This window comes from Drosophila tropicalis, unplaced genomic scaffold, assembly GCF_018151085.1.
Source record: "Drosophila tropicalis isolate 14030-0801.00 unplaced genomic scaffold, ASM1815108v1 contig_158, whole genome shotgun sequence".
NCBI classification, from domain to species: Eukaryota; Metazoa; Arthropoda; class Insecta; order Diptera; family Drosophilidae; genus Drosophila; species Drosophila tropicalis.
In genome coordinates, this window is record NW_027172602.1 from 14,310,634 (window position 1) to 14,335,431 (window position 24,798).

At 36.0% G+C, this 24,798-nt stretch overlaps 2 protein-coding genes across 3 annotated transcripts in view; both read left to right on the forward strand.

Annotated features, from left to right (window-relative positions):
• Positions 1-3,116, forward strand: part of Pde9 (phosphodiesterase 9) — a 56,162-nt gene extending 53,046 nt beyond the window's left edge. Inside the window, exons 8-12 of one of the 2 annotated variants that reach the window (XM_068283563.1) lie at positions 673-799; positions 870-1,165; positions 1,243-1,654; positions 1,722-1,923; positions 2,001-2,068. In XM_068283563.1, the coding sequence (XP_068139664.1) occupies positions 673-799; positions 870-1,165; positions 1,243-1,654; positions 1,722-1,923; positions 2,001-2,014 (1,051 nt within the window). In that variant the 3' untranslated portion in view covers positions 2,015-2,068. Of the gene's footprint in view, positions 1-672; positions 800-869; positions 1,166-1,242; positions 1,655-1,721 lie in introns of both variants that reach the window. The other variant, XM_068283562.1, reaches the window with a different exon arrangement.
• A 7,288-nt stretch (positions 3,117-10,404) lies between these two features.
• Positions 10,405-22,677, forward strand: LOC137571888 (uncharacterized). Its single transcript, XM_068283581.1, has 4 exons — positions 10,405-10,469; positions 16,961-17,109; positions 17,176-17,256; positions 19,428-22,677. The coding sequence occupies exons 2-4, from the start codon at positions 17,014-17,016 to the stop codon at positions 19,554-19,556; spliced, it is 306 nt and encodes a 101-aa protein (XP_068139682.1). The 5' UTR covers positions 10,405-10,469; positions 16,961-17,013; the 3' UTR covers positions 19,557-22,677.
• The last annotated feature ends 2,121 nt before the right edge of the window (positions 22,678-24,798 follow it).

Consider the following 24,798-nt stretch of genomic DNA (forward strand, 5'->3'; position numbering starts at 1 on the left):
GGAAAATATTTGCCACTCTGCCAGTCAGGGTGCCAAGCCGAGTGCATAAAATGCAACGCTCTATTTGCAGCATAAGTGAGGCAGGTGTTGAGTTTCCAATGCTTGTCCTCGCACTATACCCCAATCCGTACCAAAGCTTCCCACCGCACTGTCATGGCAATGTCAATGCCACTTGACACGAAAAATTCAATTTTCTACGAATGGAAGAAGTCGCTTTTGTTGTTGCTGTTGACGAAGCCGTATTTTATTAGGCAACAACTTTTTTCATCTCTCTCTCTCTCTCGCTCTTACTATCAGTCTGACACAGTCTTTGTTGCCAACGACGCATCCTTGGGCCGCCTTTGCAATAAAACGAAATGCAATTTTATATTTACGCGCTGCATTTGTCTTTTGCTCCCTTGGCTGTTTTGCCTGCACTTAATGTATGTTCATACATTTAAGTGTATCTATGAACGGCTATTTTAGAAGAGTCAATGTAGTTGCTTTTCCTTTGCCTTCATTTTGACATTGTTGGTGACTTTCATGAAAAGCTAACGGTCCTACGTACAATACGTTTTGGAAACCCATACTAAAGGACTACATCATTGTGTCTTTATGTCTCTAGTTTTCTAACTTTCTTGCTTTCACTAGACAATAGTTCTAACATGATGCCATAATCGTTTTTATTTTCAGCACAATACGTGAGGGTATCATACGGTGTATTCTGGCCACCGATATGGCACGCCATAATGAGATTCTCACGCAATTCATGGAAGTAACGCCCAACTTCGACTATGGCAATCGGGCACACATTAATTTGGTAAGCTCAATAATCGGTTAAACTCGTTAATGTAAAACTGTAAGTAATCGATGATCGATTTGGCGTATAGCTGTGCATGATACTTATCAAGGTTGCCGACATATCGAATGAGGCACGACCCATGGATGTGGCTGAGCCTTGGCTGGATCGGTTGTTGCAAGAATTTTTCGCACAAAGTGCGGCTGAAAAATCCGAGGGATTACCGGTGACACCATTCATGGATCCAGATAAGGTTAGCAAGCCGGGATCTCAAGTGCGATTCATTGGTTTGGTGCTGTTACCGCTGTTCGAGGCTCTTGGTGAATTGGTGCCGGAATTAACAGAATTGATTATTATACCAGTGCGCATTGCTCTCGAGTACTACAGGTAAGAGTGGAAGTGAAAGAGTAGGAGAGAGAGAAAGAGATTTAGAAGAATTAACATTAAACTCGTTTCCTCTTCAGGCGCCTTAACGATGCTCAGACAAAGACACGGAAATCGGTGGCAGATAGCAACACTTCGGACAGCAATAGTGGCACTATGGATTCAAATGCCGCTTTGGTTAGTACACCAGGCAACGACAAGACAACGATGACGCTGGATAAGTCTACAAGTGGTGGAACTAGTCCTGCTGCTCCTGCTGGGGGCGGAAGTGGAGGAGGACCAACAATTGGCAGTGCAACTGGCGGTGGCAATGTTTCTCCACAAATGCCACGTTCTGGCTCTGGCATCAGTGTTAAATCACGTCGTAGCATTCCATCACAGAAATCAGCATCGAGAACTTCAGTGGATGAACCGGGTGGAATGGCCGCTGAGTTGCATGATCTGCCCGAGGGTAGTGAGAGCGGAGATTCAGAAACAGCTACCGAAGTGGATGTATGTAATAACATTTTCTCTTCCTTTGATTACTTGCTAAATGATTGTTTGCGGTGCTTTTTTACAGGTGGCTGAAAAGACTTCCAAATTCAAAGTGGACACCGAGGGCAGCAGCAATCGAAGCAAATCTTCTCATTCAACATCGCGGAAATCTTCACGCGAAAAACGCCCCTCGATGGTGGGGGAATTGTGCAGCAGCGGCGGTGGTCAGCGTATACGCAACTCCTATGGCAATATACATGGCTATCACAGCAATCGCTGTCATTTCGGTAACAATCGTGCCGTTAGCCTTGATCAATATAGCACCAGCAGCAATAATCGTCGTCTTTCCGATGGCCTGCCGCAGGTAATATCCGATAGTAATGTCTTCTATGGACGTCATAATCGAAGCAGTCTAGAGGCGGGCGCAGCAGCAGCAGCAACAACGGCCACGACAACTACAACAACAATGCGTCCACATGAGGATAAAAATGCCAATACAAATGTAGAACAGCAACTGAATACCACAGGAGCAGTCGAATTGGTAGCTGCAGCAGCAGCAGCAACGTCATCATCGGCCAATGGCAACATCTCCCCAAGTCAGCAGCACCCATATCAGACATTGGCCAGCAATGGCAGCACCAGGAGCAGCGATAGCAGCACTCGAACTCCAGCATCTGCTGTTGGAATTGTTGGCAGTAACAGCGGCAGCACTGGCGGTGGCGGCGCAGGGGTCAGTGGAAGCGGCAGCGGTAGCGGATGGAAATCTCGTCTACGTCAATTCTCCGACTATTTTAGTTTTAGCTTTGACAAGGGCAACAAACGTTTCGGTAGCACACGCAGCAGTCCTTGTCCGGGTCGCGCCAACAATAATGCTGCTGCAGGAGACGTTGGAGCTGGTGCTGCTGGTGGCGGTGGTGGTACTGCAGCCGGTTCAAAGTCTGGATCCACTAGCTCAGAGGGTGTCGGCGTTGGTAAATTTAGCACTTGCTGCACCATATCAAATGCCGGTGGTGTCTCTGGTACTGCTGGTGATGGACTTGGCACAGCTACAAGCACCCATCGCACTCGGGCGTATAGCCTAGATGTACCCTGCAGTGGGCGCGGCGGTATTTCTGGCCTGACACGCTATTCGTCGGGCGATAGTAGTCGTAAATCATCACGTCTAGATGATGGCAGCAGCAATAATACCCTACACAGCTCTGAAGCAGCAACCGGTGTTGGCACCGCAGATGGAGTGGGAGGAGGGACTGCTACTGGTACTACAAACGCTGCCGCCCTGGCATCTAGTCTTAGTATTGATATGGGTTTGACCAGTGTCTCAGTATTGGAGGCAGGACCAAAGATTTGACAACAGGGGAGCACTAGCATCAACACCACCAGCACCATCACCACCATAACCGCCACCGCTGCAACCGCAACCACCAACAACAGTTTGATACCTAATCAATGCCATTTACTGGCCCTAATGCAACCACAGCCACAACAGACCGAGGTCATCGACCACGAGGCCGAGGTAGAGGTAGATGCAGATGGGAATCAAAGCCCTGAAGTGGATACATCTGAGGCAGAGCACGACGTCGGCTCCAGTTGTGAGGTATCCTCTATGTCCATAACAGTCTGGTCGGCCATCGGGCAACGTTTGAATGCCCTCATTTGCCACTGCTGTGAGCGTAAATTGCCCGAACCCGAGAATGTTTAGGAAGAAAATCGAATTCAAACTCATTGTTGAATGGATTTTTAATTATGCAAATTCGTATCATTCAATAATTATTACACATATTTTATTAGCTTCTGTTATTATTTTTTTTCCGTAAGTTTAAGTTTAGTTTTTAGTAAAACGGATCATTATTTCGCATTTATTAAACAAACCAATCAATAACAAGAGAATTACATGTTCTATATACATTATTTTGTTTGTATTACTTTATTTTCGTTTTTTGTTTTTTTAAATTTTGAAGCTAATACTCATTTCAAAATCTAATAGACTAATATGTTCATATGGAAAGTCTTAAGGAAACAAAGAAAAGATATTAAATATCTGCACATCTTTATCGAACGAAAAAACTTTGCCAGTTGAAACAGTAAATCAAATACACGCAAAATTTCGATTTCATCATAAAAGATTTATAGAAATTGCACTACATATTACCTCGCTAAAAATGCAAAGGCCATTGTTAGCTTGAAACTGGTTAAATGGCAACAAGCCTGCTTGTAATAAACCAGCCAGAAGCCTTTCAGCACAAGTCAGTACTTTAAATCTTAATTCGACGTCATAATTAACCGAATAACACTGATGTGAGAACGCAAAATTAACTAATACAAGCGAAATCGAAATTCAGCTAACAAAAACTCAGCTCGAATGTGTTGTATACCATCATGTCAAACACCATAATATTTGATGGCAGTAATTGCTAGTCAAATAGTTTTTGACTTTGAGAAAATATGACCATTTAATTACAGTTGGCAGTTGTGGCCATTTGCTCTGTCCAAGCGATGTGCTATTCGATCACCTTGGTATTTGAATTGAGTAACTGATTGGAGTGGGTCACATGGACCAAATGGCCGCCGTGTGAGGAAATCGCGTAACTGAAATTTCGTTTTTTTTTTCGCTATGGCCGTCAGGATTGGTGCATAATTGCGCAAAACTAATTTCGGTATCGGCTATCCCTCTCTCTTTCCATTGCTTCGAACTCTGCGCCCCATTTCGTCCATGTACGTCTAATTCTATTTGCTTGTGCGTGGTTTTCACATTTTCATCGAAAACATCCTACTCATCCTATTCTATATGTCCATTCATTCCCCTATGCCCGTTATTGAAAGTCATCGTCAGTGTCATCGGGTTGTGACTCCCTCTCTCTGCCAACGAGATTGGGGTCTCTGTGTGTGTTTTTGGGCTCCAGAGTTCGTCTATTTTCACGGTCGTTCAATTCGATTTTACAAAACTCGTTGCTGCAGTGAAGCTGTTGCTAGCAGCACTCAATTATCAGGTTGGCAACATGGGATGATGTTGATTATCATGCAGATGCAATGTGTCGCTGCTGTCGTGTTTTTCTCCGCTTCCCAAATGAATTTCAAGTCAGCATAGATCATAACAGCTCATTGAAAATATTTTTTTCAATTTATTTATAAAAACTCAAGACGTAGTTTTACGCAACTCGCATCATGCTTTAAAAACTTTCACAAAAATGTCTTATATTTGGGTGGTATCGTTTGCCAACTCGTGGTTAAATGTCAGATCTAAGAGCTTCAGATTAACTGTATCAACCGTTTTCGAATTAGATTGTGAATCAATGATAAAATTAGTCTAAAAGTTTTTAACTTCCATTGGAACGATTGACGATATATATCCAACTCACTTCGAAAAGTTTTTAATAAGCATATTATTTTCAATAACTATTTTGTTAAATTACTTTTATTTGAGAATCATTTTTTTTGCAATTTTTTTTTTTGTTTTTGAAAACAGCCAACAAGTTGCATTTACTCTCTAAGCCAGACAAAGAAACAGACAAGTAAATTTCAAAAACCAAGGAATTAACACAAATGAAACCTTATTGCCTATGTTTGCATAGGGAACTACACATAATTCATATACAAACGTCATCAAAACAACTTTTTTTTAAATAATCTTATAAATGATAAACTATTTCACATATCCTGCGATAAAAAGAATCCTACGACGAAGAGGAAATCAAATAAGAGGAGAAAGGCAAAATAAAATTGCCAACTAATGAACTAATTAATCTTCAATGTAAATTTATGTATGTAATTATGAAATAAATGTGCTGTACACACAAAAACACACATACACTTGTATACAAGTGCAAGAAAAATGATTTAGTGGATTGTTGATTACATAGAGATAGATTTTGGCCAGAGATATATGAATGCATGAACCAAGCTGGCACTTGGAACGGTATATTAAAATTTACACATACATTTGAAAATGAACCTGTTTCTACACAAGAAAAAGTATATATATAAAGATACATACATATATATATACATATAACATGTACATGTTTTTTTTTTAAATTCACAAAACATATAACAACAAATTTTGAAATGTATGTAAATGTATATTTAAACGTCTAGTAAAATATTTGAATGGGTGTGTGTCCTTACATATATATATTTCTATGTGTATATGCGCGTGTGTGTGTATGTATCGACAATTGACTACTTTCTATCTATTATATACACATATTTGTATGTGTACATATATATAAATTTATGAATGTATGTTTATTGCAGTTGGTAATTACTTACGATCAGACAAAATATACCAAACCAAAGTCCTTAAAACCGTGGTGTATTAGAGATATGGTCTATCTACACACACACACACATTTACACACACTCAAACTAACTCATACGCATATATATGTCCAAATATACATACATATATGAACTGTAATGTCAAATTATAATTATTTGTACTATTTTTGTGTTTTTTTTTAATGTAGTTAGATTCGAACTTCAGCTAATTTATAAGTAAAAATACAATATCTTTACCTATATATATATATATGTATGTATGTACATATATGTATACGTCAAAACGTATATATGTAAGTATACATATGCGAATTACTTGAGATTTAGATTTCTTTAGACTTAACTGAAACAAGAAAAAAAAACCAAAACTAAACGAACACATCAAAAATTGATTTGGTGCCTTTTTGTATTTTGGTCTTTAATATGTCTTTGTACTACTTCGACTTTCTTCACCGCGTTAAGCATCAACACAAACTTCAAATGTTCAAACAGAGAATAATAGCAACAAAAACGAAGAAGAATAAATCCATCTTCTTACCACCACCACGAACAACAACAACAGCAAAACAACAAAAAACAACTTCCCTTTGTTTTAAATATGAAAAACATAAAGACTAAAACTTGAATTTAAATACAAATTAAAAACAAAACCCAAAAAATAAATAAATTTAAAATAAGAAAACAAAAACTTTCCACTCGAAAAAAAAACTAATTAATTATATATAAATGTATAACTTAACAACAAATTCTAGGTGTTTTATAAAATGTATAAGAAAACCCAAAAAACCAAACAAAAAAATTTAAGTTAGCTTAGATACAACAACAAGAACACAAAACTTTAAACTAAACTAAAAGAAAACTAAACTAAAAGCTTTTCTCGTTGTACAAACAACAACAAAACAACACAAAGAAAAATAGAAAGATACGACAAAACTAGGGCCTATTTTTTGGCAGTCAATTAAAAGTGCTTAAACCCCCAAAACTCAGACCACCTCTTGCCTCGTGCCCGCATTACCACTACTCCGTGTCTACCTGTCATAATGATGCGAACAAAAATTAACATAGTTCATAGTTCAACACAAAATTCATGTGTGCTTTGTGTGTTTGTGCCCAGACGACTCGAGAAAAATATGAATATCTAAGCAATTTGGACCAAAAGCGAATATGAACACAACTACATACACAGAACACAAACACACACACACACACAGATACATTCGAAACATCAATGCCATGATATATGTAAATTAGTAAGTGAAGTCCTTATAAATCGTATCTTTTTTAGATATCTCTATCTCTATTTCTCTATTTATCTGTCTCAACCACAACTACCTGTCGACTAAATAACTAACTACTAACTAAAGGTATATCCAAAAACGAAAACCCGTAGCAATAGAGCTCAAGGCGTGCATCTTACTTTATACTTTTCTATGTGACTAAATCGAACAAAGTAAATATGTAACAAAAAGGAAGGCTTAAGGGGAAGACAGAAAACAAAAAAACGCAAAATAAATGCCAGCAACAAGTGACTACTAACTTCCAAAATGGTTTCCACATTGCTTCCCTCTCCCTCTCTGCCGCTCTCTCTCTCTCTCTTACTATCTTCCTTGTTACCCTTAAATTATGTATATCTATGTCCCAGTCCCCATTTATCGTCGATTCATATACATAACGTCTAGACAAGGATCACATGAAAAAATTGTTGCATTACGCCTTGTGCATTGCAAATTGAATCTGTTTACGTTTCTCCGAGTGGGCGATCGGGCGATCTACTGTCAAGACGCATCCCAATAACAGGCAAACCACCGATAATGGACCACAGTAGTGCATCTATAGCTCTCTATCCCTAAATACATATTTCCGTCTCTGTCTATCTATGGATATACATATGCGCATATGTATGTAGCAACATACCTCTTTCCCTTTATATATACACAATATGTATGTACGTATTTCAGCAAGCTTTCCAGATACTATATAGAGCCTGAATCTCGGGACTAAGTGAAAGCCTTTAAAAATACACAAAAAAACAACAAAGACTACAAATTATTATACAACAAGAAGAAATAAACAAAAAGTGAATCGAATCCAAAATAAAACGCAAGCATTCTTCGGCAGGCCGAAGTTGAAATGCTCTTACACACAAAACCTAACTCACGCAGACACAGAAAAAAAACATTAAGAAAGGAATCTATGTATACACATACATACGTACATATATCTGAATAGCATAAGTGAAGCATTTGAAGGAACGCTTTGCTCTTAGATGTTTTGTTGTAGTAATTGGAAAACCTTTTATAAAAAGGCACAAGCCAACACAAAGGACATAGCTAAGTAAGTGTTGATTGATGTCAATGAATAGAATCTCTTCATATTAACTATACCAAATGTATGTGTACAAGGCGAAATCAGTTATTGTTTTGAGAACAAACCAATTAAAAAACAAAAAACTATGTGAAAAAGCAACAACAAACACACAATCAAGAAATTTAATCCGAAAGTATTCAGATACAAAGTTTTCTGCCCATAATAATGGCAAATGATGGATACATACATATGTATGTATGTACATACATACATGTGTTAAGTATACAGTTTACATCATGCATACAAATACATGTACCTATATGTATTGGTATCACATTAAAAAACAAATGTCTCCTTTAAGCCCTAATAAAAATCAATTAATAAAAGCGCAATATTTGAAAGTGCCAGCCAGAGCATAATAAAAAAACAAGCAGATATACGCAAGATGAGGCGTCATTAATATAATCTGATCGAAAATTAACCATGTGCGTTTCACTAGAAATCGAATTGGTTTCTATTTTTCTTTAATATTTTGCCATTTTCCAAGAAAAAAAGTACCTTGAACTAACCCACATTGATGGGTCACTTTTTGTAGTCATAATCTGCGTGTTAAACTTGTAACTTCTGGCAAAACAATGGAAACAGGAAAAGATGTAAAATACAATTGAAAAATGTAATTACTTTACTTCACCATAGATCAGTCTTATAATAAGATAGATAATCAAATAGAGAAGCACTCAACAGCAGCAATCAGTTTGGTGAGTGGCGGTAACAAAAGAACTAACTTACAAGTAACCAGACATCACACACACACACACACACACACACGTAAAATATAAAAAGCAAACACAAAAAATAAATAAATACATATATATAATATATTGTGTAGTTTTCAGAAGAAAAAGCTAAATAATTGCAACAAATTCTTAACCAAAGAGCAAAGCAAATTCTATGTATACAATAAAAACCAAAAAATTATAATGAAATTCCCTCAAAACATATATAAATATAAATCTTCAGACGTACATCCCCATAAATATATATATACATAATATATAGAAACCGATGTGAAAATAAAGCAAAACTATTTCAAATCAAAAAAATTAACATACAGAACTTTTCTGAAATGCATTTAAATGGTAATACAACAAATATTTCAATGAAAATTACTTGTATTTAAAAATGTAAGTTACAACAAACACATACACACCTATCTAATTACATACATACGGAGAGAATTTTTGTTTGTGTATGTGTGAAAATACCATCAATAAAACATACACACACAGACAATCCCGCTCACATACTTTTTCTTCATATTTTTGTGTAAACGTGAAATTTGTGGAACACATACAAAAAAAAAAACCAACTAAAAACAAATATGAACTAATGAATGAATATGAAATACAATATATTGAAATAAAAACATTTCCAAACTACTTATTTAAAAAAAAAAAAAAAGAAAAAAAACATACATATCAGCAAAGTTTTACTGTTATCGACAAAGTTGGACTGTTATTTCAGGTACCATCTTATATATACTAATAAGAAGGACGACATTGGAATCGTCTGACTTGCGAGGCTCTCGAGTACCAAGGATCTTCCGCGAAATTTCATTTTAGTCAACTGCCCCAAAAAGTATGCTAACATTTTTCACTTTGTGTCTTATTTTGCATCCTACAACTTATAAAGCTACACAATCCATTAAATTTCTCTTGTAAAGCAAAAATAGTTCGCCTTTACAGGCTGCGACCTGTTAATGTCATTCTTGTCCTCTGTGCAAATACTTGGGAACGTGGGTCCTTTGCTCATTTTATGTTGCGAAAATCAGAGCTTCCACACCAATATTTGCAACGGTCTTCGGGCAGAAGCCCCAGAGTGCGGAGCTGTCGCCGTGGTTAGCTGACGAAAGCTCAAATTCAACGCCCCCAAAATTCGGTGCTGCCATCCCACGTCGACGGTGGCGACACCAGGCGGCGTTGAAATTTCAACAAATGTCAAATTTGACAAGCTTTCATACTGCTAGGGCTTATTATCACTGTAAACAATTTTTTTAAATAATTCAAAGCGGTTTTGTAATATACATGTATCTATAAATTGTTTTTTGGTTCAGTGTAGTTAAAAGCTCAGGCATTTGGCGGCATTCGTCGGCATCAACCGCAGTCGCAACGCAGCCTCAGTTCAGTTTCAGTTGACTTTGGTAACGCAACGCAAACGCTGCATACGACGGCTAAAGGGAAACGTCTATTGGGTTAGTTAGTGTTCTTTTCTTTGTGTATTTTCTTCATTCTTTACTTTTTTTTGTGTGTGTGTGAGCATGTGAGTGTGGGTGCTAAACTAAAAATTTGTTGTCAACAAGAGACAGGACAAGAAAACACACACAAAATATAAAAAACGAATAAGAAGGAAGCGACAAGCAAAACCAATCAGCAAGCATCAAGTCATAAAATGTAAAGGACTAGGCAAAAGGAATGAAAAGTAGTATAAAGCTGAGGAATGGGAGCTGTCAAGGGCCGTGGAAGGCATGGGCAGGTTGACGCCTAGGCCAATGCAAAGTGAATTGTTGTTGTTTTTATAGCTGCTGCTTTTGCCGCATTAAAGTTGCCCCCAAACTTCTGCTACTGTTTCGGTTTCTGCTGCTGCGAAGCGGCCACACGCCATTTTAACGGCAACGTGCGTCGTTCGTGTTACCCTCCACTATTGTCCTCTCGACCGAGGTGTGTGTTGTCGTTTTTTTGTTCTTTTCTTTTTAAATGTGTGATTGCTGCTGTTCCTGTTAAAGTATTTTTAGTGCTTTCGTGCTACAAAAAAAATTGTTAGTTTGTTAAATTTTTTGGATGTAAAATCCAAAAAAAAGAAACACACATAGTAAGAAATCCTTGAAATATCCTGCCAAGGAAAAATCACACACACACGGATAGAACAGCATATACGGAGCAGCGCCAAAAGAAGGCATACCGAGAAAAAGAGGGAAAATCAATGCGAATCAATGAAAGAAAGAGGGAAGAAAATAAACGCAAAGGGAATGGAGCTGTTGGTGGTGGCAATCGCGGCTGTGGTCACGGTGCCCGACGAGGCGAAGAACCCATAAAGCATGTCAAATAATTTATCAAATTTTAAATTAAACCACATAAAATACTCTCATAGAAATGCTATTGTACAGCATTTTTCTTGGCATCGCCATGTGCCAAGAGCCAAAGAATCCATCCTATTGATCCGCATACTCCTCTTTCCCTCGCGCTTCCCGTCCTTGGCCATCTTCACCTCCGCGTTGGACCATACCCAAAATAATGTTGTAAACATGCGAGGCCGACGCCAATACAAAACAGCTGATTCAAGTCTTCGCTGCAAAATTGCATACGAAAGAGAAAGCTTGCCCAAATGAGTAAAAGAGATGAAACTGGCACAGACCCACAACACTGCGTCAGAGAGGCACAAACTATTTGTCTCCAAGCATTCTGCACAGTGGGGCCAATCTGTGAACACAAACTAAGAACAAAACATCGCATGGATTGTCTTTCTCTCTGTTGAGTTAAAATACCTACATGAATAAAATCAATATGACGAATGGATTATTTTCGATAAATAGAATAAATTATACTAATTGGCGTTCATTCAGAGTATAAACGATTACGATCCTAAGTATTATACAACTTGTAACAGAGTTGGTGATTATAAAGAGAAACCTCCAATCATGAATCATGAATGTTTATTCATTCCCATTGATTTTTTTAGACCCATGCACGTTATCTAATAGATTGTATTGGAAGAAAGTGTCACTAGGTATGTTTCAATTAAGACTATTCTCATACATTCCAATCCATTGATTTGATTTCACACAGACTCCAGTAGTCGTTTTTATTTCTAAGGATTATGTAAGTTTAGATTTTAGAGATTACCTTGCACTCTAAGTTATGTATGTACATATGTAATTGTCGAATTAGCTTTCCAATGCTTATTCAAGTTAAACCATCCAACTCAAACTGACTATTTACAGCGCATGGACAGGCTGCTACCGCAAATCAAGCCAAGTTAACTAAGCTTAAGTGAAGGTAAAAGAAATAGAACAAGAAGGAGGGCGGGACAAAGGAGCAGCCATCGGGCCGCCGCCAAGTTCAAAATCAACGCCTGATAATGACAACAACTGCAGCAACGTGGCGCCCGACAGCAGCAGCTAGCGCGGCGACGTCGCCAACAGCAGCAACAACAAGCATACAGCCAACAATTAGAACAAAAACAATAACAGCACCAAGAACAACCAGTACAACAATAAGAACAATCAATGGTCTCGGCACAACATGGCGACAATGTCAACGCAGTGACTGTACGGACACAGCAGCTGAAATAACGGTAACATTACCAGCAGCAGCAACATCGGCAACAGACATGAACAAGAAGTTGAAACGCCAACGTCGATGCCGACGCCTGCCAACAACAATGACGTCGATGTGGCTTCCATTGCCACTGCCAACATCATGTGCGACATCCTGGCTGCTGCTGTTATGCCTCTGTCTCCTCAGTTGCCTTTGCTGTTACACAGGTAATTATAAGCGGGAAATGGTGTGCGCTATAATACACTGGGAAAAATGTTTAGATGCCAACCGATATAAACAATCATCCTGACAATCGACGGGTGGAAAAAACTTAAAAACTAATGAATAGAATGTAGTTTGTAGAATATTATGAGAAAATGCGACTTATGATCACCGCTAAAATGAACTCTTAAAGTAATTTTGGAATTTTGTATGGGGTAAGGACGTTTAAGTAATTTTCGCTCAGTGGCTGCGTACTTAGGGCCCTTGACATCCTTCCACCACCTAGCAGTTATTCGACAATTCCTTGTTTTTGTTTCTTTTGTATCCTAATAAGCACCGATCAATAATCGATGGGCTACATTTTGTATAATATATATATATATAAATACCTGATTAGTTGAAATTTCGTCAACGCCGTAGGCTGAAAAAAAAAAAAACGAAATTGAAATTAATTTTGAGAAACAAATAACGCACACTTCTCCAATCCTTTCCACTTCTGCACTTTGATGATGTCCTTCGTCGTCTTTGTCTACGTGTTCCCCTGATCTTTTATTCAGCTATGTAAATTGTTTGCCAACAAACAAATAAAAAGAAGAGAAGAAAAAACCTTGTCAGCTCGTGCCATTCTTTTTGATTTGGTTGAAGGTTGAAGGTTCAACAACAACAAAATGAAAAAAAAATTCCCCAAATTGTTGTGTTTCCACACAGTAGTAACCTGCTAAGAAGAACGTTCCTTCAACATGTTCACTTGAAGTGCGAACTTGGGGGCAACCAGAAAAATAGAAAACCAAAAAAACCAAAGCCAAATAATAGAAACAACAAACACACAAAAAAAATGAGAGAAATACGAGAAGCAGGCGTTATGAGTGGGTGTGGCATTCATCGAGCGACCAGGGCAACAATGCACAGCCTTGACTTTGCACATGCCATCAAAAGTTTTGGCCTACTTTGTGGGTGCGGCTTGCACTGGTGCGGAGGGGCCCAAATTGGTGCTGGGGCCTGAGCTGGCACTACTATCCCTTTAAACCCCACTCCGCTATCCCGGGACCATCTCTCTTCCTCATCGTTGACGATGTCGTCCGCCTCGGCACGCAACCATTGAGTATTGTCGAGTGTGTTGGGAGGGATGGCAAATCGTACAATTAATTTTTTAACGCTTTGCACAACAACTACAAAACAAGCAACAACAAACAACAAAAGTTTCTCCTGTGACCTGAAAATATGTAACTGAAAAGAACGAACTTGTCTGGGCGAGCCAAGTGAAGAAGCAGAAAGAGAGTGAGGTAAAAGTGGGGGAAAACAAAGCAAACGATTGTCAACATCATCAAGTGGAAAATGCATTTTAAAGCAGTGCGTCGACATAGGGCTGACAACTGAACCGAACTGACAGAAAAATTGAACAGCACGAAACGAAAGCAAGCCACTGCACAGTTCAATTAACATGGAACCACTGTAATTGCACATTCAATATTTATGTTGCACACCAAAGTGCACAAACATTCAAATTTAAGTATGTACATATATTACATATAACACTAAAAGACATAGTTGGCCGATCCGTATGATTATCCCACCCGGGTTTAAAATAGCCTAAATACCAAGTTGCATCTAAATAGCTTTTAAGTTCACGTTCTGATCAAGAACATATACATATGTGTACTTTATGGGTTCGGAAACGAGTCCCTTTCTGCGTCTCAAAAATCTGACCAATTTGAATATATCCTTTGCAAGGGTATAAAAATCGAATCTATCCTATCTCCAAATCGGAGTTATATGCATTTATGTATGCATTTATGTACACAACTGTTCGATCAGACTCGTGTGTGCATCAGAATGTACGTAATGTATGTACACATATGTATGTATGTCTGGCATGTTGGATTTAGCAGTAAAGTGTATGTCCGCATGTGTGTGTGTTGCAGTGACACACATTGAGCCAGAGGGGCTTATTTAAACACCATGTGTTCAACTTGGCCAAGGGACGGTCGTCTGGTCATGAACGATCGATAGTTCAACTAATTATCCAAGCATTGCGGGACGTGGGGTACATCGATGCTTGGTTAGTTGACGGGCGACAATCAAGGGCAATCGAGCAAAATAGTATACTTCTGGTGTATTTATGTACATACATATGTGGAATACGTAAAATAATAGTGTGTGTGTGTGTGTGTGTGTGAAGTGTAATCGAACAATTCAATGGATGATAATCAGCAATGGCCAGCAACACAATGGAAAGAAGCTTTTTCTCTAATGGGTTGATAACATGTCCAACACTAGCTGGGGGCATTCGGTTTGCACGTTGACAGCGAACAATTAGGGCCAAACAACAAAGGAGAGAAGACATGAGGAACATGAGACATGATGACACATAGGAGAAGAGCGGCAAGTGTCGGCAAGCGTCAACGCTAAGTGTCGTTGCAAATGCGACGGCCTCATGGCCAATGTGCTGCTTATTCTTCTATTTTTTTCCTTGTACTGCTAATTACATTGCACACACACACACACAAACACTGGAAGGTAGCATTCAAAATGGTTTTATAATCTTTGCTTCCGTTAACAATGTGCCACAGGCAACTGCTTTGATGACAGAATTTTTCTCACACTTTTGTAAAATCTCATTAGGACCAATAAGTACAACCATGTGTTTATTTGCATGTGTGTACATATGTACACACTCAGCCACACCAGAAATTCCAAAACTTTTGAATACACAAATTTTTAATTATATATCCTGTGCAAATCAAAAAAGATTTAAGAGTGAAAGAGAGGAAACCCTAAAGGTGAACTGAGAAGTTGTCTCTTATTGATTTTAAGCAGCAAAAATAGAATTATTTTGCTTTGTATTTGTCCGACCATTATTTAATCTATAACTTAATCATATATTAGAAACGCTTATGTTTACGGCGATGGTGGAGAGATGAGGAGAAGGCGAGTATCTATCCACGACCCGCTCCCGTTCCCCTCCCCGTCGTAAAAATGTCATAACAAAAGCTATTTATAAGTAAGCCGCATGGCTTCACATAAAATCGCCTGCGTGGCTCTGACCTGACCTGCTGGAAAATTGCCCAAGTCCGGACATGAACACGAAGCGGTGGTGGGTAGAATATGGGGCCAAGGGTCAGGGATTGTCAGGTGCAGAGCAGGTTGGAAATGAAAAAGCCAAGCATTAAAAAGTAATAAGCATAATTGTGAAATGCTGCCTGTCCAGGCCTGTCCCTTCAAAGAACATTTCTTAGTACCATGAAATGCATTCTCAAGTTCTCGTCCTTCGTCCGTTGCCTCCTGGTCTCCCCCCAAAGACATTGGGCAAAACGTATGAGGTCAGTGGGCTTAAACTCTGACTCAGGAGGCTGGTAAATTGTTTGGTCGACAGCTGGCGCAAAAGTTCTACAGTTTCCCTTTTTAATTATTCAGCGATCTCAAAAATTGCGGTCTAAACGAAGACAGCCTGATATAGAGCCTGTCACAGGTAAAGTGTGTGACAGAAAAGTAAAAGCAAACAAACAAAATAAACAAAACGGCTGCAATAGCAGCAACACACAATGTGCATATAAGACAAACAAACAAACAGGCAACAAATCTCACAAAAGGATTGCAAAACTTTACTGCATTTTAATGGAAAAAACAATTTTTGCACGCTTTATCAGCTTGAAAAAGTTACGGATGACAAATAGGTTTCTTTAGCTTCTGTATAACTTGTTTTGGACACCCTTCGAATACCCGTACCCATATTACCTATACGTACACAAGGGATGAAAAAGAGAAGAAGACCAACCTACTCCAGTTAGAATCATTTTGTTATACTTTTTTTCTGCATACATTGCATTTGGTTCGTTTCCAGTACTTTAGTTTAACTTGCTTAGAAATCGAAAACTTTAGGCCAACGCATTTAAAAAGGCTTTTTGAAATGACGTTGATATTGCATTGAATTCCAGTTTCATTTATTCTAATCGTAATCTAAAAAGCCTTGAGGTAATCAAAGTGAACAACTAAAGCGATTGAGACATCAAAAAACTGCGCAAAGCATGTATTATCTGGCTTTCTGGGCGCCGTTGCTTGAAACGATTTGAGCTAAGTATTTGAACTCGACAACAATTTCTAATTGATAATCTCTGAACTGGGGTTCATTTGTGTAGCCGGATTAAAGTGGAGCATCTTGCGAGGGCTTGAATCAAAATATTTCATACTATTTCTTATTACCTTGCAGATGCTTTAGAAGAAGATTGTGTTGACTTTCAGGGTAATAAAGTGAATCATGGTATGCTTTATGTGCCCGGTCCAGGTGTTTGCAGTTTATGCGTTTGCTATCATTCCGAGCCACTCTGGTGCAAGGCTATCTACTGTGATCCGCCATATGTAAGCATATAGCAACAAGAAAATACTTTAAAATTATTAAGATTGTCTTTCGTTATTTTTTTTTAGTTTTGCAAGAATTTTCGTGTCGGTGAACGTTGTTGCGAATTTGAATGCCTTGATCCGCCCGGCGAGGATAAGCTATATCAGGTAACATTAATGAGTAAAAATTAAGTAAGTAAGTCGCCCCACTCTAGCGTCGCCAATAGCCTTCAGTCACCCACGTATTTGCCCTGGACTGCTTTGTAAAACATGTTTACAAGTACACAAGTATTTTGCATGTTTCCGATTTTTACGAAATGTGGTAGGTGGATAACGACAGTCAATAAATAGTTAGAATCTTCGTACATACTATGTTCAATCCACATAACAAATTTTATTAAATTGAGGTTGAAAACTACAAATTTTGTAAATGAAACACCTTACAATTTTGCGTCGTGACGATTGGAGAAGGTCCATCTGGTTTCTTTTGGGCATCACACAACTGATTATCCCCTCTTGACTCTAACATTTTTGATATCTTATGAAAATAAGATCTCCCTTATTAAATTGAGGTTGAAAACTTAAAATTTTGCGTCGTGAGGATTGGAGAAGGTCCATCTGATTACTTTTGGGCATCACACAACTGATTATCGCCTTTTCTTGATTCTAGTGAGTAGCGTATTCTTTTCAAGATCCCGCATCTTTTGCCTTTGCGCATGCCTTTGCCTTAGTCCTGACATTTTCACATAATCATACTTGGGGGATTCAGCCAGAGCACGAAACTTGCTTTCAAGAGACGCAAGTCGAGCGCCTACTCTATTTGTGTTTGCGCATGAGGGTAGTAATGGACTAGGCGTAGGCTTTGATTGTCCTACTTCGCTTGATCCTTCCTCATCGGTATCATCACTGGATGAATCATTCTTCTGACCATTGTCTCGCGATGACTGGGCAGACGTAGATCCTGGAATAGAGTGACTATAATGCCAGGTAGCCATTCCTCGAAATGAGTATATTTGCGACAAGGAGCCAAACGCATTTTTGACCACCAGCCATCCTCCAATGCTCATTTGCTTGGCACTGTCATCAAGATCCATACCCGGATTTAAGCAAATCGGCGGCAGAGATATAAAGGGAATGCTAGGCTTGCCATCTCCATTTGCCATGCCAGCCATGGTCCCAAGGGCTTTATCAAACAATCTATATGACTTACTTTCTCCAGGGAAAAAATAGGTTTGCTGAATGTGCAAGGCATTACTAGCTTTCGGATCCCCTCCTGCGAACAGCACACCTGGTTCCGATTTACCCGATCTTTCATTGCAAAGCGTCTGCTCCGACGGATTGGCATTTACGAGAGATGACATTGATCCTTCAGCGAAATGAATGGATTGCTGGGACATACCTTTCCCATCACAGGAATAATTAGAATGCTGAACGGGCATATTCTTGTTTGGGTTTGACGGCAAGATGTTACTACCCATCGGCTGGAGGCTTTCAAACAGCGAACCGGATTCTGATTCACACGACTCGCCATAGAAGAGCGTGTGCCCCGACGAGAGTGCACTTAAATAGGAGGCATTCGATCCTCCTATCGAGTAACTCGACTGCTGTGTGCACAAGCCTTGACTCCTAGATCCTGAAATAATTGCTTCATTTTCTGCACAGAGGTTTGAGTCGATTGACAGCAAGACAGTCTTCGGCACAAGTCCTTCAAGCTGCGAATCGGCTTCTGTTGGTCCTATTATAGCTTGATCAGAGTCTATTGACGGCAACTCCCTTGTGTTTTCAGACATTATTTAGATATTTTAACACGGAAAATAAAAACGTAAATATTTTCGTACTCTTAAAAATCGTTGAATTACTTTCAATTTATGTCCTATTCGGATGAAAACCAAATGAAAACTGTACTGTGTCTCCGTAAACAGTCGAGCACATCGACTAGGAGAAAATCGACCAGCCTACTAGATTTAAAGAATTTTGAGGAAGAATTAGCCAGGCTAACTAGATATTCTACACTTTATAGTTCCGAATGATACTTAATGTTTGGTACTGAGTAAATGAATAATGGTAAATAGTTTCAATTTACGTCCTATTCGGATGAAAACCAAATGAAAACTGTACTGTGTCTCCGTCAACAGTCGAGCACATCGACTGGGAGAAAATCGATCAGCCTACTAGATTTAAAGAATTTTGAGGAAGAATTAGTCAGGCCAACTAGATTTTCTACACTTTATGGTTCCGAATGATACTTAATGTTTGGTACAAGGTAAATGGTTTTCAATAATATAAGCCCGTCTTTCCTTCTATTGAGATTAACTTATATTTTATATTGAATCTTGCAGGAACGGATGAGGAAACGCGCTGAAATATTGGCTGGCAATAGCACCGCAACGAATGTTAAACTGGCCACACCATTGGCCATGTCCACCATAATGCTAGGATTTCTGGGTAATAGCTTTCTTAACTTATAACTTGAAATCAAATAACCAATGGGATGAATGCAATAATACAAAAAGTAGCAAACAAAACAAAAATGTTATAAATTATAATAATTATTGTACTACTATAAATAGAAAAACTGTCTCTTTTCTCAATATTTGGAAGAATTTGAAAAGAAAATTTTGCAACAGCAAAACGGCACATTATAATTTTTCCTGTGTGCTTTGACCCTTGGAATATTAATACTAAATCTTATTACACTGTAATTTTGAAAAATATGTATAACAATACTTAGGTTTTCGCTACAAGTACATACTTATACATACATACATACATATGTATATCATCCCAACTTGTCTAGTAGTACCCCCCTAACACACACCCAGAATTTTTCCCTTTCCCTCTCCCTCTCTCTTTCTCTTTCTCTCTCTCTCTATATGGATCACTTAATATGAGAGTGAATGGCTCACAATTAAAAGAGAGTTGGATATACACTGAATTTTTATTGTATACTCTATATGCCCTATCGTATTAGATCAAAAACAGAAATTGTTGATTAGTGTTTAGCTAAAGAATTTGAATTAGATATGGCAAAAAGATTGCAAGGATTTAACAAACAAATGTTTGGTGCAAAGTCTGGATCGATTGGTGTTCCAAATCCTTTTAATTAGTTGACATAACTCGTTGACTAACACTGCCCAGCAATTTTACGAGAAATTAGTAATTCAGAAGGTGAATATTAGATTTTATAACGAAACTCTTGTTTTCCATATATGAATTCAGATATTATCAATTTAGTTTCAATTTCGCACATTACCAGTATCATTTCTATTTGACTTCTATTAATTTTAGAATTTTAGTAATAATATTGGATGAATAAAATCAAGGAAATTTTTTGTTCAGTTTTAATGATGAATGAATGACCCCTTTCAATATTAAAATTAGAAAAAACACTCAAAGAAAGAATAAAAAGTTAAACTGTAGTAATTAACACATATCTTGACACCCAGACATACCTAAGAACCGTCATAGATCGGTGATAACTAGGAAAATCATTATCTTGCATTGGTGCTAATTTTTATTGTAGGCTTAAAAACACACACACACACAACAAAACACCATACACACACACAAATCGCACATTGTCTTATTAAAATATTTTCTTTACGAAATCATGATATTTAATCATGACCGTGAGCATTTGATTTGAAATCAAAAAGGCTCTATGTAGTATACCACAAAAAATAAAATATTTCTCTATGTAAAGTAGACACAAGAATCCTGAGAACTAAAAACAAGTTGTCACAGAATTCTTAGAACTATGAGCTAAAAACAAAACTTGCCTAATCGTATGACTACCAAAACATTCCACAGCAAAATGTTAGATAAGAAATAAAGTTTCTCTTGATCAAAAGTTTTATAAGCATTAAGAAAATGGTTTGAGATCTTGGATCCAAATAAAGTTCACCTACATAAATAATATATCAAAGTTGTCGATGAACTCATAAAGAACCGTAGATGTATTTCTCAATGCCTCCTCTCTCTCTCTATTTCTCTTCCTATTCCTCTTTCTATTGATATATTCATGTATCTGGTCATTGACATTGATAAAAAAAAAATTTGCCATCTTTTAATTATATAGCCAGGACCAGCAAAAACTATAATAGAATCAAATTAGACACCAAAAATACAAAAAAAAAAAAAAAAAAAAAAACAAAAAAACAAACAATAAATAACAAGATCAGGAAATTATCTAAATAATGTACATATATATTTACATATATATATGTTGATTAGCAGATATAAAGATACATTTATGTAAAATGGAAGCTGAAGTAAATGCTATAAAGGAGTACACGGCTGTGAACAAAATATGTTTTATCAGTTATATTTTTTCCTTACCTCTGCTTCAAATGCATGAAAATTACTAAACAAATTGTACATATAATGTGAAACATACAAAAAAGAAAACAAAAAACAATCAAGAATATTTGGCAGCAGCGAATTTTTTTATATCCTTGCAGGGTTGTTTCTTCTCAAAATGATTTCGAGTCTTTATATTTCATTGAAAGTTGAAAAATCTTACAATTACTCAATATTACACTTTAATTTAGTGTATTTATATTTTATGGAAACCATGTACATACACAGATTCTTTCAATACATAATACTGTTGACCGTTTTTCGCTAAACTGCAAGGATATAAAATCGAGCAAAACATCATTAAATGAATGCGAAAATGGAGTACAATTTGAAATGCCACAAAAAACAAATACACATCTGACCAATTATGCAAATCGTATAGATATAAAGAGATATACATTAACATATATATTAACACCAACTAATGATCATAGAAAACAAAACTATACAAGTACTTTAAGTCGGAGCTAAGAACAATTTTAATCTCAAAACTAAAAGTTAAACTATTTAAACTAACTTATAAAAAGAAAGGATTTAATATTATTAAAAAAAAAAAAAAAAAAAAAAAAAGCAACAAAATATACAAGTGAATATAATCAATTAACAAATTGGCTTTAATTAATAAATTAATAAACGTAAAGACCTTAAATATATAATTATATACAAAATAAATGAAATAACAACTAAAACCCCAAAATTAAGTTTAACTGAAATATTATGTTAAGTAGGAAAATGTTTTAAAACTTGGCTTAAGCTTTGTCACCTCCACAATCAATTCCATTTCCAGACCTTCCTACTCCCTATCCTTAATCCTTTCTTCAAAAAGAAAGGAAACATCGTATTTCAAAAAGTATAATAGAAAATTGTTTTCCCCTTCTGTACCCAATATTACAAATTCATATAAGGCTAAAATTAACAAAAAAAATCCAAAACTCTGATACACTTTCAATTACAAAATGAAGAAACTTGAAAAGCGCTTTAAAAGCAAGCAAAAACAAGTCAAACCCGTAATAATAAAAATAACAGTTCAAAATGCTTCAAAACGAATGAACCAAGAAGAAACTATCATCAACTTTAATTAATGAATTGCTGCAATGGCTTATCTTTCAAATCATGCAAAGAGCATGTTTCAAATACAATACATAAATAAATATATATACATATATATTTCAAATACCAAATGAAATCGAGAAATTTTAAACCAAAAAATAAACAGATATTTTCACAACAGCTTACAGCATTATTTATTCTATATGGCACATCAGAAATATCTGAAGAAGTAAGTAGAATGTGATCTATGTATATAACAATACTAGCCTTGATAATCTGATCCAATGATGGGAAGCCACTAACGAAATTGATCGATGATAACCTTTCGGTTTGCCAATAAAAGTGATTCTAAAAATATGTAGTAAACTTTTTTTGACAGGTATTCAAAACTCATTTTATTTGAAAAGTATTTTTAGAGCTCCATCTTCTTTTTTATGTTTCTGAACAATATAATGCTATTGCAAAATATATTTATAATCAAAAACACTTATATCCAAAAATACTGAAAAAATACATTAATCAAATGCAGAAAATAACATGACTGAGTAAAAAATACATTTTTAGAAATTTAATTTTGATTCCGAAATGTCAAACGGAGCTTTGCAAATATGCAATGAAAACTGAATCAGAATAAAACTGCTCCGTTTGTCTATCACACTTAAATGATATATTTGTAGTTACACTTACATATGTACATATATAGGTATACAGTACAGGTTATAAAAGTATATCATCGAAATTCGTTTAAAATTTGTAGGGTTACTAAACTCATTATTTATTTGCAAAAATCTTGACATGCGAACATACAAATATAGTTGTATGATTGGATGTAAATGTTAGTAAGTAAGATCTATTCAGTATTATATTTATAAGTACATATGTATATATATTTTTAAATATAGGGTTTGTATATAGGGTACAATTTGGTGTATCTTGCTTTTTTGATTTATTTAAAAAAGAAGAATGGAATGGAAGGCTATACAAACTTTAATTGATATCGATATGAGCTTTTTGTGAGAAAACATATTTTAGTATGTGTGGATCAGTCTCGTGATTTTAAGAGTTTAAGGTTCAAGTGCAGATTACAAGAGAGACTTGCGTGTTCTTGGTTCATTAAGTTTTTACGTTTATTAAGTTCCGCTTTATGTCGCAGTTTTTATTAAAGTAAAGGTTTCTGATTTCCTTTCAGTTTCGGGTATTCTATGTATTAAAATCTTATTAGCATTCAAACATTTAAGTCTAATAAAATCTGTTCTCATTAGTAATAAAAAAAATTTTCGTTTGGCATTAAATAATGCTAATGAAAACACAATTAAAAAATTTTAAATTTAATTTTTAAAGAAAAATTTACATAAAATTAACATAAAATTTTAACAAATTAGGAAAAATTAGAAAAAATTAATAAAAAATTAAAAAAATATAGGAAAAATTAGAAAAAATTAAGAAAATTTTTGAAATTATTCCCAAATTTTTTTAAAACTTTTTAAAATTATTCATAATTTATGTATTTTTTTGCTAATTTTTTGAAATATATTAATTTTTTTAATTATTAATCATTTTTCTTAATTTTCATTTTTTTTTAATTATTTTTAATTTTTCTTATTTTTTTATTAATTTTAATTTTTTTTAATTATTCTTAATTTTTATTAATTTTTGCTAATTTTTTTGATTTTTTTTTATTAATTTTAATTTTTTTTTAATTATTCTTAATTTTTTCAAATTTTTGCTCATTTTTTGATTTCTTAATTAATTTAAATTTTTTTAATTATTCGTAATTTTTTCTAATTTTTGATAATTTTTTTAATTTTTTCCTAATTTTTGTTAATTTTTTGTTAATTATTTATAATTTTTTGTTAATTTTTTGTTAATTATTTATAATTTTTTGTTAATTATTTATAATTTTTTAAAATTTTCTTAATTTATTCTTTCATTTGCCTAATTTTTTTAATTTGAATTAATTTTTCTTGATTTGAAAATGTTTAGAAATTTAAACAAGAATAATATTAAAAATAATAATGCAATCACTTTGCATGCTGTTGCGCAGATTTTTATAACAGTAAAAATTATAATTCACTCACCTGATGACTTCCAACAGTTCGACCTCACTCAACAAAGCAGCAACCACAACTGATGCGCACCCCCTCAATGGCAGTTTCTTATATAGGCGCAGCGATGGCAAAGAGCGAGAAAAGCGCTCTCCCACTAAACTGCACTGTCACTCCCACACATAGTTGCTGATCGGAAGAACTGCTCTCGCTCACTTACACATGCAGTCGCCCTCTCGCTGACGTTAGCTAAGTG